General features: G+C 55.5%; 1 protein-coding gene across 1 annotated transcript; it reads left to right on the forward strand.

Moving 5' to 3' along the window:
• The first annotated feature begins 8669 nt into the window (after positions 1 to 8669).
• On the forward strand, positions 8670 to 11989 carry SHISA4 (shisa family member 4). The gene is made up of 5 exons (XM_049634345.1): positions 8670 to 8874; positions 9166 to 9334; positions 10144 to 10277; positions 11102 to 11266; positions 11491 to 11989. Exons 1-5 carry the CDS (start codon positions 8802 to 8804, stop codon positions 11535 to 11537), a joined length of 588 nt encoding a protein of 195 aa, XP_049490302.1. The 5' UTR covers positions 8670 to 8801; the 3' UTR covers positions 11538 to 11989.
• Positions 11990 to 16893: the final 4904 nt, after the last annotated feature.

The following is a 16893-nucleotide window of genomic DNA, read 5'->3' on the forward strand; positions in this document are numbered from 1 at the left end:
TCCGCGAGAAGAAAAAATCTGCTTGAGTCCAGGAGTATTGACAAAAAGTTGAACTCTAGCTCCTTTTGGTCTCCTGTGTTTTTGGCCAAAGAACCGGCTTCAGTCTGAAAAGGTCAGGGCCAACTGGTTAGAAAGAATTGAAGTTCAAGATAAGATAAACAAGGGAATAATAAGAGTGCTGAGCTGCTCTCAAATTCTCCAGGTCTCCTGACCCTGGTGAGTAACCGCTAGGACACCAAGGGCTTTCCCAAGACTGTGTTGAGCTCTTAGTGGAAAGAACTGAAAGGAAAATGGAAGAAATACCAGAAGACAGAAGGTGAAAGTCCAAGAACTGAAGGAAACTGGTTTTCACAAGTGCCCATCAGAAGTGTGATATTGATCAGGGACTATTAGATGACTCAAGCCAATAAATAGGAATGTTGTAATTAGTGCTTAAATATAGGGCTTAATAGATATTAGTTGTGAATTCAGAACAAGTGATGGAAAACTAGCCCCATAGTCTGATTTTGTTAACAGATAAAATCTGGACATGGTAAAATCAAAGCATTAGGGAGATAGACCAGTTGGTAACTGGCCACCAACTCTCAGACTGCAAATTGGCATGTTGTGGAATGGCTTATGCTGTGCCCCAGGGCTCTGTCCTTGGCCCCTCCTTTGATACTAATGACAGATGAGGGAGTTTTTTTATGCCTTACCCATTCCAAAAGAGGATCTGAGGCCCAAAAGAAACCCTACTAGATAGGAGAGAGATGCTGATCAGATTTTTAGATAACAGGAAACCCCTGGGAAGGATGACAATTTAGGATTCAAACAAATATGTCCATAACCTGTAAAAAAATGGGCAGAATTGAAAGGTAAGGTTGTTTCAAAACTCAGATTAATGAGTATGAAGAAAGTTAAGGATTACAGAGTACTGTACTCTTGTTAATGATTCTGCGTGCCAGTAACAAGTGTTTATTATGTTGAACTGTTAGCGTGTCTTCACTAAACTCTAGTGTAGTTCTGGCTGGGTTAGTAGACACACATTGTGTAAGATCATTTCAGTCTTCTGTGCCTGTCAGCAATCCTAGAGTGCTCTGTTCCATTATGGTGCTCCAGCAGGAGGCTCCCTGACAGAAGGCGAGCCCATCTGCAAGACAAAAACCAAGAACTGGAGGACCTAAGCTGTGTCAAGGGGGAAGAAACTTGAAGGAGCTGAGAAGACTCAGGGAAAACAGGACACTGCTTTGGAAAATGAAAGGGTTGTCCAGTGAAAGATCTACTTCTCACCCCAGCCTGGCAGACCTATGGCCAATGAGTAGATCATAAACTCAAAGCCAAATTCTGGCTCCTATCATGTTTGTTCTGTTCAGTAAATATTAAATTTCTATTACATGCAAGGCCAGTGGTAGATGCTGGAGAGGCTTGGCCCCTTCCCTCAAGAAGCTAGTCTAGTCGGGGGTCAGAAATAGCGCAACGAATGTGGGGAGTACCGTGAGAGGAAGAAATACTGGGGTCAATCCCCAATACCCAAAAAAGGGAATGGTTAATGGTAAGTGGGAGAAGTCAGAGTTGCATGGAGAAGGTGACCCTTGACCTGCAAGGTGGCTAACAACTGCTGAGATTTCAGGACCACTCACTAAATGCCAGTGACTGTTCCAAAGTGTTGGATTATCTCGTGTAGACCATCTAATAACTTTACAAAGTGCATAATTTTGTTTATCCCATCTACAGACTGATGAAACCAAGGCACAGAGATATTAAATGCTACCTGCCGAAAGTCACATAGCAAAGTGTGTGATTCTGATCCAAGTGGATTGCACTTTTTGCCAGTACTCTGTCTTGCCTCCCCTATGCCTTTGCCAGGCAGATGAGGGTGGGGTAGGGCACTCTAGAGAAAAGATCATTAAGAAGAGACCCATCATGGAATAGGATTGCATTTTCACAGCTTATATGCAGGTTAAAAGATTGGAATTTATAGCTCACAGGACTCTTGGCCAGAAATAAGCAGGAAGGAAGAGTGAGAGCCAGATGGTGGAGGATCCTATAGGCCTTCCCCCTCTTCAGGGAATGGGAGACCACTCAAGAATTTTGCGCAGAGAAGTTACACAATCAGGTTTGCATTTTGTTTATTTTTATTTTTATTTTTTATTTTTTTTTATGTTTCTTTTTGAGAGAGCGCAAGTGAGCTGGGGAGGGGCAGAGAGAGAGGAATACAGAATCTGAGGCAGGCTCCAGGCTCTGAGCTGTCAGCGCAGAACTCAATGCAGGGCTTCAACTTGTGAACCTTGAGCTCATGACCTGAGCCTAAGTTGGACGCTCAACCTACTGAGCCACCCAGGTGCCTCCAGGTTTGCATTTTAGAAAGCATACTGATGTCTGTCCGGACAGGACTAAAAGGGGAGGCTGGAGGCAAAGTGCAGGTGAGAGAACCAAGAGCCTGGACTTGGCGGTGACCAGAGAGGGGGTTGGAGTGGAAGAGGTCAGACTGTGAAAAGTTGACAAGGGTGGGTCTAGAGGGCCTGACGGTGGATAGGGAAAGGTCTTCCCAAAAATGACAGCTGGCTGGGGCTTAGACTAGACCTTCACCACACTTTGTCAGGACTTGGGTAGCAAAGCAGCGAGAAGTAATTGCTAATAAAATTCCACCATTTGTAAATATTTACCTTTCTCTGATGGATTAGTACAAGTTCAACATTAGCCTTCTAACAAGGACCCTCACATGGTTTTGTTTGGGGAGGGGCTTGTTTTGAGTAGGTGAAAATAGGGTGGCATTAACCATTCTCCTAAAATTGCCAATTACACTGGGTCTGTTAGACTTCTGTGGTACACGTGATTTTGTAGCAGGTGTGCTGGCCTGACCTGACTAGAAGGCCTAGGAAGCCCCTTCAAGTCTTGAGTTACTCTGACGTGGCATGATTACATAGCTAGAAGGTAAGGAGGGAGCTGGGGTGACATCCCCTGCGATCCGTGGTTCCCATATTTGTAAAATGGAGAACTAATACCCACCTCAGAGTTGTAGTTAGAATTCAAGATGTCTTAATCGAAGCACTTCAGATGGAAGAGAGTGCCTCTTTCCTCCGTGTCTCCCCCGCCCTCTGGTAGCTGGGAGCTATGTTTGGCTCAGTCTCCCTGACTCACTGGATTAGAATGACTCAATTCAGTTCCACAGATGCTGCTGCTAAATTAGGGTCTCAGTGAGCCTTTGGGAGGACAGCTCCGTGTGAAGTGCTGCAGCACCGCCATCCTGCCCAGGAACAGGATTGAAACCGGTGCTGGCTGCAGCCCTGCCTTCCACCTGCTGCGGACTTTTTCTGTAATATCTACATGACCAACGTATTGGTTTGCTTTCACTGGATTTCCCGCCGCCCCCCCCCCCGCCCGCCACGTATTCTAAGAACATAGCCAAATTCTTTACATTTTCTTGCGTTAGTTGCTTTTGCAGAGTGGGAAGCAGAGCTGCTTGAGGCTCGCCATGCTTCTGGATCCTAGGGTAAAAGCTTGAGTGAACTGAGATAAGGCCCAGGGCCGTGGAGGAAGAAGGAAAGGAGAGAGAGAAAAGGAGGGGGGTGCCAGAAAACGAGAAGGAACAGAAGTCCGTGGGGCCTGAGTGGTGAGGACCTTTACCTGATCCTGGCATAGCACTTGGGGACAGAAGAACTTCCTAAGGGAAAGGCTGCCTGGAATCCCTGGGGAGGCTGCATACTGGGCACCAGGGCTCCCTGGAACAGTTCCTGGGCCTGCGGCACATAGGCCAGGACTGTTGCACTTGCAGGCCCCTGGCTGGCAGAAGACAAGGCCTGCAGGGTCCACCGCCAGTGCTTTGCCTTGTGGGAGATCCCAGGACCTTTTCGTGATCCTGGTGGGGGAAGCAAACCGTAATGACGACAGATAATTCCCCCACCAGCTGTGAGGATAGAGACGCCATCTGATCTAACTGGATTAAAAGAATAAATGTGGCACTTTTACACCAGGTTTTGGGGTTACAAATTCACACCTGGTCTCACGTCCCTCACTGGCTTGGCTCTCTTGCCTCGTTCCTGACTCACAGAGGTTCACCAGCAAGAACACAGAAATATATGTGGAGGCAAGAGGGTTGGGTTCCTGCCCAAGCTCTGCTAGTGAACTATATCATGTGACCCTAAATAAACTCTTTTCCCATTGAACAGGGAGAGAGAGAGAATGGGCCAGAGTGCCTCTGCCAGCTGACTTGGGGATTCTACTGGGTTTGACTGAACCATAGTCCATTTACAAATGAGGAAACCAAGCCCAGAGGAGGTAAGTGGTTTCTCCAAATTCGGAGAGCCAGGAAGTGGCAAGGCAGGACTCATGCTCTGGTTAGGGGTTCAGAGCATGAATTCTGGAGCCAGACTGCTTGGGTTTGAATCCTGGCTCTGCCATCTACCAGATGGGTGACTTTGGGCAAACTACTTAAATTATCTGTGCCTCCGCTTTCTCATCCACATAATAGGTATAATATTAGTTATCTGCTTCATGAAGTCATTTTGAGGATTAAAGTCAACATAATAGTGCTGCCTCATAGTAAGTAGTAATTTCTGCCATCAGTCTAATTCCAAGCCTAAAGCAACTCTCAATATCCAAACTTGACCTTGCAGAGGCTGTCACACCAACGAAGGCCCTGTACCTCTGTCTGTCCAAAAGTTCCCACCTGTGCAGATGATGAACAGGGCTAGGCTGAAAACGGAGACCCCAGGGTGGAAAGGACCAGCTGGAGGGCTGCGGCCCCTGTCCCCAAACCCTTCCCAGGAGACTGAGCGAAGATAAACAAAAGATCTGTAAACAGAAACTTCTTCCTTCCTTACCCTCAGATCCTCAGATCCCAAAATAACACTTGTCTGCCCCCACCCTGCCCAGCTGGCAGAGGTGCAGTCTGAGTAAGGTGCCATTTAAAGATAACCTGGCCCTCCCCGTCTGCCCCACTGGCTGGGCTGGGCTCCTGAGGCTGGGCACCGGCTGCCTGGGACTACTAATGCTCCCACAGCCCCCCAGGGCAGGCTGCTCATGGATACCACCCAAGCCAGCCCAGCTAACCACTCCTTTCCCAAGGCCCAGGGCTGTGAAAGTTCTGCCCAGGCTGACCTGGGCCTCTGCAAAGAAGCAGAAGCCTGGCGTTCTGGGGAAGGTAATCCTGCAAAGGCGTTGCTAAAACCCCTCTAGGGAAGAGCGTTCCTTCCTACCAGTAGCTGGGCCAGCAGCGAGGCTGATCCCCACCATCGTTCACCCACTCCCAGACCCCTCCCACCAAGAGGACAAAGTCACAGTCTTTCACTTGCAGTGAGAAAGATTAAAGCTGGACACCAGGGAAGACCTTATGTTGCAGGAGAGATGTTTGTTTATTTGGGGACAGCGGGAGCCAGGAGATCTGGTTCCTCTAGTCCCCAGCTAAGCCATGAGACCTGGGCCAAGTTTCTGGCTCTCTCCTGGGCCTTGCTCCCCCGCCCTCCCCCAGCTCTGGGTTGCAAGGAAGAATCAGTGTGTCTTCAACACCCTGGAGGAGGGTGTAAAGAGATTAAATCAGAATGAGGAAAGGGCTCAGGGTCCTTGGGTAGAAGGAAACGTGTAATTACCTATGTGCCGGAGGTGACTATGCCAGAAGATAGCTGGGAGGAGAAAGACTGGAGAAAGCACAGCCTCTTGAGGAAAGCACGAGACCAGCCAGAGGCAAGTAGAGGAGAGGAAGGGAGCTCCCCTTATCTCACAAAGGCTCAAAATCCCCCTGGGCCAGAGAGCTGGGTGTGGCAGGAACCTCTGGAACGGAGGCTCCAGGACTCTGGTCCTGGGAAGGCAGGAAGGCCTTGGGAGCGCCCAGGCGGGCCTACTCGCTCAGCTATGATTTGAAGAAGAGCAAGAAGGGGGTTGGGCGGATCCCTGGGCTGGTCATTCAGCCCAGCAGTGAGATGACTCAGCAGCACACGGGTACCACAGTCCCAGGCTAAGCCCAAACTGGGTCACAGGCATGGTCTAGCCCCTCCTCTCTACCCAGCTTCCACCGCCCTTCCCCACTCTAAATATCCCGCTATCTTCCCACACAGACTCCTTAGAGGGATAAGGGCTGGATACCATGGTTTCCCCAAGTACGCACGCTCTGTATGCCAAGCATAGCACCGAGCATTTTAGACTTGTTACAGGAGAGGCAGGCGGTGGGGTGGAAGGGCCTGGACTTTGAAGTCACACAAGTCAACCTTCAAATCCCAGCTGTGTAAGCTGGGAAAATTCACCTCCAGCCTCTGTACAATAGGAAACTCATTTGCAGTGTTAGCTGCTAGTATTATTATCATATTCCAGGCACCCTGGGGAAAGCCTGCTACTGGAAAAGTCCATATTTTGTCTCATCGCACATTAATTACTGTCTGCCTCTCCTGTTCCAGGAAAGTGCCTCTGCCCCTCACTGGGGCCTGGGAGAGTGGCTTGGTGAGGGGAACAGGCTCCTGTGTGCCCTGAGTAGAGGAGGTACAATGAAGCCCCTTCAAGGCTTGGAGATTTGGACAATCCCCTTCTCAGGGCCCCCAGTCCCTCCCTAGCGCTCCCACCCAGCCTCTTCCCACTCCCTCCCAGTTCCATGGCCTCTGGCAGGACTCAGGTCCACATGGCAACACAGCTAGCCTCAGCCCTCCATCTCCAGGCTCTCCCAACTGCTGCCAGTTCTCCCCCCACCCCCGCCCCTGCCCACAGACCCTCCTCCACCCTCTGTCCCAGTCTAACGCTCCTACCGTGTGGACTGACAAGTTTTCCTAGCATTTTCCAGTTAGAAAATCACTGATGGTGTTGTGAGAGTTAGGTGTCGTGGCCAGCTGGAAGCATCAACCAGGTTGAGACTCGAGGAGGACTAGTTGGAGGAATAAAGGAGAAAAGCAGGAAAGTAGCCAGAAAAGGATGAATTTGGGGAAATGTGGATTTGCTCTGCTTGGTTTTGTTTTGTTTTGTTTTGTTTTGTTTTGTTTTGTTTTACACGGAGAGACTTGAGATTCCCCCCCCCCCCCCCCCGGGGAAAGAAGCTGATAAGAAAGGAGAAACTAAGGATGCAGAAGAGAAGAGACAATGCTGGGAGAGGGATCAGATGGGGTCTAGAGTACACATGGAAGGGTTAGCCTTGGACAGGAAGAGAGACAACCCTTCCTCTGAGAGTCACTCAATCAACAATGATCACCTAGGGCCCGGACTGGGTGACAGCAGTGAACACGATGGCCACATGGTCCAGCACTCCTGGAGCTTGTGCACTAGGAAAGAAGACATGGATGGGAATGGAGACACTGTCTGGGGGGTGGCGAAGTGAGAGACATCTCTTTTTGTCCCTCTGCCCCTGGGTTTATGACTGTGTCCTGCATGGGTGCATATATTCGCTTACTCCCCTCCCACACCCCACCCCTGCAGACTACCAGCAATTTGCTGGGGCAGGAGCCCTGGTCTCCTTACTCCAGCTCTTGGGTTGGGTGTGCCAGTACCCACAGGGGCCCAGGGCAGAGCAGCTCTGCTTCTGGCAGCCCTCCCCTAACTTGTTTAGATTCTGCTGGGCCATCCATTCTCTCTCTCACCTCCGAACACCCTCTGCTATTGGAGAGGAGGATCCACCTGGATTTAGAAGACTTGGGTTCTGACGTTGCCTCAGCCGTATACCGGCAGGCAAGTCCTTCAACTCCCGTGAGTCCTAGTTTCTCAATCTGTAAAATGGGATCGATGATAACACCTGTCAACTTTGTCGAGCTCGCAAAAACTGTGGAGAGCCTCAAATGAGGTTAAATGTCAAAGTGCTTTGTAAAGAACTGTCCCATGGCCAGGGGTTGAGGTAGGCTTTTGATTTTCCCCTGGAGTGATAGGCAGTTCCTGGTCAGTGTAACCCAGGTAGCAGGGGGCACAGTCACTGACACTCAATATAAATTTGTAAAGGGGTTGATTGGCTCCCCTCCCCCCAAAACACTGTCCCCACGGTAATTAACTCTTGTTCTCCCTATGCTCTCCTAGCCAATGCAGTGTTTCTGCAGGATTGCTTTGTGAAGAAAGGGGTTTTCACTGTGAAGGGTGTCTAGCTGGATGGGCTCCAGGTGGCCCCAGCGGCCTGTCATCCCGACTGATGAGGCCATGGGCTGGTGCATGCCAGCGCTGTCCACTCAGAGGGGGGAGGGTCCGTCTCAGGGAGCCAGTGCAGCTGGCAGAGTCCAGGTCTGTGGGCACCGCGGGGACAAAGCGGCTCTGAGCTGCCTCTCAATGGGTGCCTGTGTTGTGGGAATGGGGGCGGGGTGCTCTCAGCCTCTTTTCCCTCTTCTCCCGCCCCCCTTCCCCGCAGGACGTCCTGGGCTGGACACTGGGGCAGAGGAGGTCCTGCCCCTCTAGGGTTGGCCCATGTGCCTGGGTACTCGGAGATGGCACCAGGATCGGGGCTTCTGGGGTCCGGGATACTGATTGGGCCCAGGCGAGGGGCGGGCCCAGGGCACGGAGAGGCCTCCCTGGCCGCAGTGTCCAGCGGCCCGCTGTGGCCACGGTGGCTCTGGCGGGAGGAGCCACCTTGGAGCCGGGGGCGGGGCGCAGGGCAGTACCGGGCTGGGTGAGGGGCGCCCCGCTCCTGTGCCCGGGCCGGGTGGGCGTCGCCGGTGGGTGGCCCCCTGGGCCCGGCGCGGAGCGTGGGGGGTGGGGGGGTGGGGGGGGGCAGGGTTACCGCGGCCCGGGCCTTAGTCCCGCCCTCGCAGGAGGCGGGAGAGGAAACCGAGCCTGGCGGCGGGTTGGGCCCCGCAGCAGCTCCCGCCGGCCGGCTTCGTCCTGCGCTCCCTGCTCCTGGCGGCCGGGCCCGGCCGCGCCCAACCCCCGCCATGCGGCCCCCGGGGCTCTGCGGGGCCGCGCCGCTGGCCGCGGCCGCCCTCCTGGTGCTGGGGGCGCCCCTGGGTAAGGGGGTGCGCCGCGGGGTGGGCGCGGGTCTCCCCTGGGTGCTGCCGGTGCGCAGGGAGCGGGAGGAGACACGGCCGGGAGGCTGGGCCACGGGCCGCTGACCCGGAGCGCGGGGTCAGCTCCGTAGAGAGGCCGCCGGGGCTCAGGGGCGGAGCGCCTCAGGGTGGCGACCAGGGGCAGCCCCCGCGTCCCGGGAGCCGGCGGGCTGGGAGCCTCGGGGAGCGGGGTAAGGGCGGACGGAAAGCTGGCCTGGTGGCCATGTCCCCCCTACCCCCGATCTGCCCGCAGCGCTGGCCGGCGAGGACTGCCTGTGGTACCTGGACCGGAATGGCTCCTGGCATCCAGGCTTTAACTGCGAGTTCACCTTCTGCTGCGGGACCTGCTACCATCGGTACTGCTGCAGAGACCTGACCTTGCTCATCACCGAGAGGCAGCAGAAGCACTGCCTGGCCTTCAGGTGGGCTCGCGTCCCCTCCATCCTCCTCTCAGGAGGCCCGCCTGGGCCTCCCCTGCTCCCCCCGACTGCCTCCTGCCCCTCTCCATGTCCACCTCCACAGCCTCAGCCCAAGCCCAGGACTCGGCTTGGGGACAAAGCTGGATGTTAGTGCTGGGGCCTGGGAGGTCCAGGAAAGGCGCATTAGCAACCCTCTCGGGCTTGGTGGAGAATGTGTGCAGGGTCAAAACCCAGACCGGGGTGCGGCTTTGTGGAAGAAGCCCTGGCAAGAAGGCAGGAGTCTTGGGTTTGATTCCCAGGTCCAGTTCTCAGGCGTGTGCTCTTGGGGAAGACTCATCCTCTCATGGGTCATTATTTCCTCTTCATAAAATGAGGGGGTTGCCAAAATTAGTGGTTTTCAAACTTCTTTTTGAAGGGGACTGCTAATATACAAAAGGCGTAAGGAGACTGTGATGGGGAGGGGAGGGGTTAAAAAAAAAAAGGGCTCTAGATTATTTCTAAGGTGCCTTTCAATGCTAACATGTTCCAAGCCTAACCAATTGAGTTGTAGATGCAGGAGTGAGGAAGTGGGGTGCGCACCACAACTCCCGGCATGCCTCACACTAGCCAGCCAGGCAGCATGGCCTTCTGGGAAATGGAGGTCCCCTAAGATCTCCTCCACAGGGACTGGGCAGAGCCCCTCAAGGAACCCCAAATCTCAGCTTGCTGTGGCCCCCTGCTGGCCAGGAGTTGGAGCACAGTTTTATGGCACCATAATGAGGACTCCCTCCTATGAGTGTTGGAAGGTGAGGGGACCTGTTCTTTGTCTAAAGTCCCAAGACCATAGCAGGCATCGCCTCCGCCGTGATCCTCTTTGTGGCTGTGGTTGCCACCACCATCTGCTGCTTCCTCTGTTCCTGCTGCTACCTGTACCGCCGGCGCCAGCATCTGCAGAGCCCATTTGAAGGTATGTGCAGGGTTGGGCGCGACGAACCTGGGATAGGCCGAGCTGAGCCGAACCCCACGACGGGCCCCGGAGAGTTCAAGGATGTGTGAATTGCACAGTAGGGCGTGCTTCTGCAGACACATACCGGCCAGCATGTAACCCCGGAACTAACGTTCCAGGGCCGTGCATGCGAACATCGGACTGCGAGTACACGCACCTGCATGCGTGTGAATGTTGAGATGTGCACGGCATGCCGTCTGCCGGCAGTGGTGTGTGTGCAGTGGGCACCTGCATGCACATGACTCTCGGAAAGCGCAGGAGGTGGGGTCTGTGGTGGTGAGCATTAACTGGGTGTGCTCCAGTGTACAATGGAATGTGTGCCTGAGTGCCGGCACATGACTGCGTATCAGCCCAAACCCGATGGACACGGACGCGTGACCCTGCATGGGGGAATCGGTGTGGGGGGGAGGGGCTGGGGGAGGGACCCCTCCCCCCCTTGGTGGCAGCTCTGCTAGATTACAAGATACCAGCCCCGGGAGCTGCCCCCCTCCTTGCCTAAGTGGGACATTCCCCGGGCTGTGTTCTCTGGCTTGTGAGGCCTCTGAACCTGCCGAGGGGTGCAGACCTGCTAAACACACACTGACCCGCTGGGACCAGGTGCACGGCTCCCTGTTCAACTCTGCCAAGCAAGGTCTGGGAGGCAAAGGCAGCAGGTGGCCAGCCCGGAACCTACCAGCACAGAGAGCAGGGGCCCGGTGGTGCCTACCTCGGTTTCTTGGGCAGGAGAAGGAGGCTTCCTCCCGTGCAGGTGGAGCTCTGAATGCTGATCCTTGTCCCCCACCTAGGCCAGGAGATTCCAATGACAGGCATCCCAGTGCAGCCAGTGTACCCATACCCCCAGGACCCCAAAGCTGGCCCTGCACCCCCACAGCCTGGCTACATGTACCCTCCTAGCGGTCCTCCCCAGTATCCACTCTACCCGGCTGGGCCCCCTATCTACAACCCTGCAGGTAAGTGAGCAGTCTGGTGCCACTTGCTCCTGCCTGCCCCCTGCCCCTGTGCTGGGACCTCCCCTGCCCCTGTCTCCCCCTGAGTCCCTCTTCCAGACTTCTACCTCAGCTGGAAACATCCAGGCTACCTCTTCTGCATGGATCCTTCATGCCTCTGGGATTGGGGGTCACTTCACATCCTCCTGTGCCACCCCTGACCCTCACCCTGTCTCCTTGGCTTTCAGCTCCTCCCCCCTATATGCCACCACAGCCCTCCTACCCAGGAGCCTGAGGAACCAGCTGTGTCTCTGCTGCCCCTTCAGTGATGCCCCTCTCCCGTATCTGCATCTGGCCCTGGGGGCGGGCAGGGGTCCTCTATTCACCAGGCCCCAGAAAAAGCCAAACCCTGGGTCCTACTGGTGATGGAGCCCCAGGGAAGTAGACCAGGAGCTGAGCTGGAACTTGGCCATGAACGAGGGGTGGGTGGGGAGGGCTTAGAATCGGGGGACTCTTTTTACCTGGGGCAAGAGAAGGACATGAAAGCCTGGGTCAAAGCCCCTGCTTTCTCAGAGTCCTTCTACTCTCAAGATCCCAGCCAGGAAGGCTGGGACCCGTCCTGTTTGCTCACTGTGGGCTGGGGCAGGGTGGGGAGTGGGCTCCATCCAGCAGTGGGCAGAAGCCCTGCCCCTGGCTGCCCCACTGGCCCGGACTCCAACATGCTGGATTAAAGCTGTAAAGCTGTAACTCATGTCGGTTGCCTCATTGGGTCCCTGCACACCTTCCAGGAGCTCTGCCTTCAGCTGGGCCCTGAGTGCTGCCGGTACCACATCCTTCGAGCAGGAAGGGCAGGTGCCAGGGCTGGAGCCCAGCACCACCCTTACCCCCCTTGCACAAGCAGAACCACCCCAGGCTAAGGGCTCCTTGAGCTGGTTCCCAAGCCAGTGAGATGGATCTTGCCACAGCGGGCGAGAGGGTGCCCATTTGCATTACAGAGATTCCCCACTAGGGGTCAGGAGCCTGTGACATAGGGCACTGCAAATTGTACAAAGGCAGCTCCCCCTTTTCCAGCACACTTAGCTTCACACGTGGGTCCTGCCACTGGCTGACCTTGGGTGTGTCTCTGAAGGATTCTAAGTCCCAGTTTTCTCAGCGATACGATGGGGATAATGCCTCAGGGCTGTCATGAGGGTAAAATATGTACATGAAACTGTGACCTCTGTCCTTCCTCATCAGAGAGGTTCTAGCACTAGAAGCCAAGTGGAGAGGCTGGGCCACCCAAGAGGCTGGTGCAAGGTGCTTCTGTCAGCTGCCTTGGATCATCAGGGGACCCTAAGACATCACGTCCCCCACTGAGCCAGGCAGCTGCCCCCACCCTTGGAGATGCGTGTGCATCTAGCTAGACCCTATCCCTTGCCTTGTTCCCTGAGGACCCGGTCCTTGTGATCGCAGGACTTGTCTGGTGACAGATCCAGGAAAGGAAATTTTATAGTTTTTAATTCAAGTGGGAAAAGTGCCAGCTCAGCTTGGCAACAGCACCACCAACCAAGCGTCTCCTTTCCCCAACACCCATATGCTCAACGCCTCCTTCCCTCACCCTCCAAGGTCCTCCAGCCCTGCAGCCTTGTCTTCCAGCTAGGTCCTACCTATGGCCATTGTGCTAACCATGCCCTCTGGCTCCCGAGTACTGTCAGGAGGGCTCTTGTCACCCAGGCTGGAGGTGGGGAGCTCCTGGGTCAGCATCAGAAACAACTATGGAGAGAGGTCTGTCCGTGGATTTACAGTCTCCTCCCTTCCCAGTGAAATCTTCAGGGGGTCCAAGAGTCTGCCCCAGGAACTGACTGAGACAGAAAGAGAAAGCTAATGCTGGTGGGGACAGAGCTGGGGCCACAGCTACAAATCTACCCTCTCTCTGAGGATGGGGAAAAAAGGTGAGAGCTGGGGTTACAGAGTATCCTGGCTTCCAGTCTGCAAATTCTGCCTTCACTCACACTTTAGGAGAGAGGGTCATCAAGGTTTAGAACCCAATCTCCTTTCCCTCTCTCCCTCTCTCCCCCTCCCCCCCTCCCCCCCCCCCCTTCCTCCTGAAGCTGAGAGGTGGAGGAGATTGGCAGGACAAGGTTTCTGAGTTTCCCTAAGAAAAGAGGTGTAAATGAATGCACAGCCCTGCCAGTCAGAATTAATTATCCTTAAGTCCACAATCTGGGGCCAATTAAAACTTGCTTTGTCGTCTGGGATGGAAGGCAGTTTTATCCCAGTCATAGCTGCCTCCCAGAAGGGTAGAATCTCCCCTCCCCAACATTTCCAGTCAATTAACTGCAAAGCACTGAGAATTCTAAGGAAAAGGGGGAAACTATGGCAGAATGGGGCTTTCACATGCCCCAAGCAGAGAGGAGGCCCCTCTCACATTCTCTAGTTCTGTAAATAGGGAACCCTCTGGAATCTCTCCCCAAGCTCTACATGTATGACCCCATCCCATCTGCTCATTCTCCTGGACATGGGGCCAGCAGGAGCACAGAGCTGTAGCTGTCCCTCCTATCACCTTGTTCAGCAGCCAGCACCCCTGGAAACCAGGCAGGCACCCTACAAGGGGAGTAAGATACAGGGCAGGAGGAGCAGTGACCCTCCATGATTGGGGTCTCCAACGGAGTAAATGGGGTCCTGCAGGGCTGTGAGGGCACACTGAGGACCCTAAGGGGGGAGGTCTGGGAGGCACAGATGGAGGAGTGCTCTACACACAAGCAAGGGCACCTCTTGGCCACCTGTTCGCAGGGGAGAGGGATGGCTGCGCTCAAAGGGGGAAGGCAGGGGTTCAGATGCAGGGAGAGAGCTAGGGCAGAGGGGAATGGGAATACAATGGGGGCCTGAGGAAGGAAAGGTTAGCAAGAAAGGGGAGCACTGCGGGGGGAGAGGTATAGAATGGGGGCAGCTGGAAAACGGACACCTCAGGCAAGGAGTGAGGAAGGGTAGGTGTGATAAAGGAAGAGGAGGATGCACAGGGCGGGGACGAGGACGGGGGCTGGATGTGTGTGGGGGCGTGGGGGGGGGGGGGGGGGGACTCACCAGGCCTGGACTCCAGGCCAGCAGCCTGCCCCCCTCACCACAGATGGCGCAAGCCCTAGCTGGGCCTCAGGCCTTGAGGCCAGTCCGTGGAGGAGTGGGGAGCTGCAGGTGGGCGCGGTGGGGTAGGCAACACATGACACTCCAGGCTTGGCGAGCATGGTGATCCAGAAGCCCCACTAGGTGGGTGACCCGTGTCCAAATCTAATGCTTCTTCAAGAAGGCTGCATGAGTGGCCATGCCCCCAACTCACAGCGCCTGGGACTGGAGCCCCTCGCTCATACGCCTGTGGAGCTCCTGCGATAGAAAGTGGGGTATCTCAGCGGCCCCAGCCCCCGCCATCCCGCCCAGGCCCAGTGGCCGGCGCCAGGGCCCGGGTCCGAGGCCTGCGGGGGCGGGGCCGGAAGGTGGGAAGAAGGTGCGACAGTGGGTGTGGGCGGGCCCAGGGGGCGGAGAGCCCGCTGCGAAGACGCCCTCCGTTGCCTGGCGGGAGACACGCGATGTGGCTCCGGGAAACGATGGGGCCGGTAGGGTGAGGCGGCGCGGAGGAAATGGCGGAGGGAAGCCCCTCGGCTCAGGTGGGTAGGACGAACCCAGCGACGAGAGACGTGGGCTTGACTACGGATGCGTCAACTTATTCAAGTCATTTGCTGCCTTTGAGTCTCATTATCTTCCCTGTAAAAGGCGGGCGAGGGACGAGGATAGATCCTGTCCGGCTCTTGCATCCTGGGTTTCATGAAGGGAAATCCTAGCAGTCGGGCGCCAGCGGAGGCGAATGGGGCAAGTGGGCGGGGATGGGTGCGCGACTCGGCAGAAACGCGGCCCCCAGAGAGGCCGGTTTCTCACATTCAGCCCATCCATGAGCACACATGGCCGCTCGCTGCCGGGCGCTCCCCCCGTCCCTCCCAGGCGGCGGGAAGGCGCGACCCAGGCCACTGACCTGGCGCTGCGTCCGGTCTACCCACCTTCCCTGCCCTCCAGCGGAGCTCCGGCGCGCCCCTGGCGCCGCGGGAGAACCGGGACGCGGCCTGCCGGCAGGTGGCGCTGCGCTCCCGCATCAGGTTCTAAGGCATCAGAGGACGAATGACCTCACCAGCCCCGGCTCTACCCACCCCTCCGGAAGAGAGGAAGAGGGCAGAGAGCGGCGCTAATCCCTTGTTGTGTGTGGACAGAAAGTGTGTGTGTGTGTGTGTGTGTGTGTGTGTGTGTGCGCGCGCGCGCGCGCGCTTAGTCTGGCTAAATCTTGCTTGGTAGAAAGGGCTTCCTAAGGTGACAGTTTCTGTTGGAACCTTAAGATTTGGAGATCCGTCGTTCTGGTTTGGTTAGGCTTTCAGTGCTTTCCTGAGGCACCACGACCAGTCTCATTTCAGTAAGGGGATGAGGGGGACCTGTTATCAGATGTAGCTCTAGGAGCGGGAACTCGACCTGAGCTCTGTTTTTATTAGCTGTGTGATCATGGGCCCATAAGTTAACCTCTCTGGGCTGAACTTATCTGCAAAATGGAGATAATATTGGCATCCACCTCACAGAATTGAAAGAGCACCTGAAACATCTTGCTAAAGCCTAGCAACCACAGACACAGGGTAAATGGAAGCCCTGGCTGCACTTAGCTGCAGTTAACACCCTTTGTGGGCCAGGAGGCGTCAAGCAGGGTTCCGTCTCCCCTCTCCTGGGCCCAGCCCTTGTTTTGGTTGTTGGGGCAGACAGGCGAGTGGGTGGAGGGAAGGGGCCACAGAGAAACCTGGGATCCAAGCTTTTTGCTCCCAGGACTAGCCTGCCTCTGTTTTTGGTCAGACCTAGCACGGCAATCCTCCTTCCTAGCAGGGACACCCCTTCCTTCCCCCCGAAGATGGTGAAACTGCTGTGCTCCCTGCTCTTGAGGCAAAACCTGGAGACAAAAACTACCAGTGACCTAGACCCAAGGTGGCAGTCCCACGGTGCCAAGGGGTGCTGGTACGGTTAAGCCACTCAAATCAGAAGGATGCTTTTGATGCACACCTGATGGAGGGCATGGGGGCACCGTTAGGTCAGGAGAGAGCCTGCAGCTAGAGCAGGGGGGTGGTGACTGGGCACACTGGTAGGGGTGCTGCTCCCCAAATGGTCATTCACTTCTCTGCTCAGGGATGGCTGCCTTCCTGGGCTTGTGACTGCTGTGGGGAGCTGGCCCCAAGCCCACAGTTAGGAAGAGTCATGGAATGAGCATCCCCTGAACATGCCTAATATAGCCATCCCAGGGCCCTGTGCTCCACTCTGCCCCGTCACCCCCAAAAGCGGCTCTGGCTAATGACTCCAGGCAGCAAGAATGGTCAGGAGCGGACCCTGGCTAAGGTCTAGTTTCCTTGGCCTGGTCCACCAGGTCAGTGGGGAGCCCTCTACTCAGGGCCGAGGTTTTCCCCTTGCACTGGACTTTCTGCAGATATGAACTTGTTATGTGGTCGACCCAAGATGGCATGGCAGGGTACCTGAGTGTCTAGAGTCCTCCACGGGGCCAGAGTGAGCATCAGCACCCTCAGTACGGTACAGAGGTGGGGCACAGTCATTCACAACTAAAGGCTTGTATATATTATCAAAATCTTATGGAAAAACAGATA

This window comes from Panthera uncia, chromosome F1, assembly GCF_023721935.1.
Source record: "Panthera uncia isolate 11264 chromosome F1, Puncia_PCG_1.0, whole genome shotgun sequence".
Classification (NCBI taxonomy): domain Eukaryota; kingdom Metazoa; phylum Chordata; class Mammalia; order Carnivora; family Felidae; genus Panthera; species Panthera uncia.

What these genes read in the sequence shown, in the direction of transcription:
- SHISA4 (XM_049634345.1), top strand. Translation starts at nt 8,802, where the DNA reads ATGCGGCCCCCGGGGCTCTGCGGGGCCGCGCCGCTGGCCGCGGCCGCC. An exon ending in GGTGCTGGGGGCGCCCCTGG is followed by an intron (nt 8,875 to 9,165) that starts GTAAGGGGGTGC and finishes ATCTGCCCGCAG; the next exon opens with CGCTGGCCGGCGAGGACTGC. An exon ending in TCTGCAGAGCCCATTTGAAG is followed by an intron (nt 10,278 to 11,101) that starts GTATGTGCAGGG and finishes TCCCCCACCTAG; the next exon opens with GCCAGGAGATTCCAATGACA.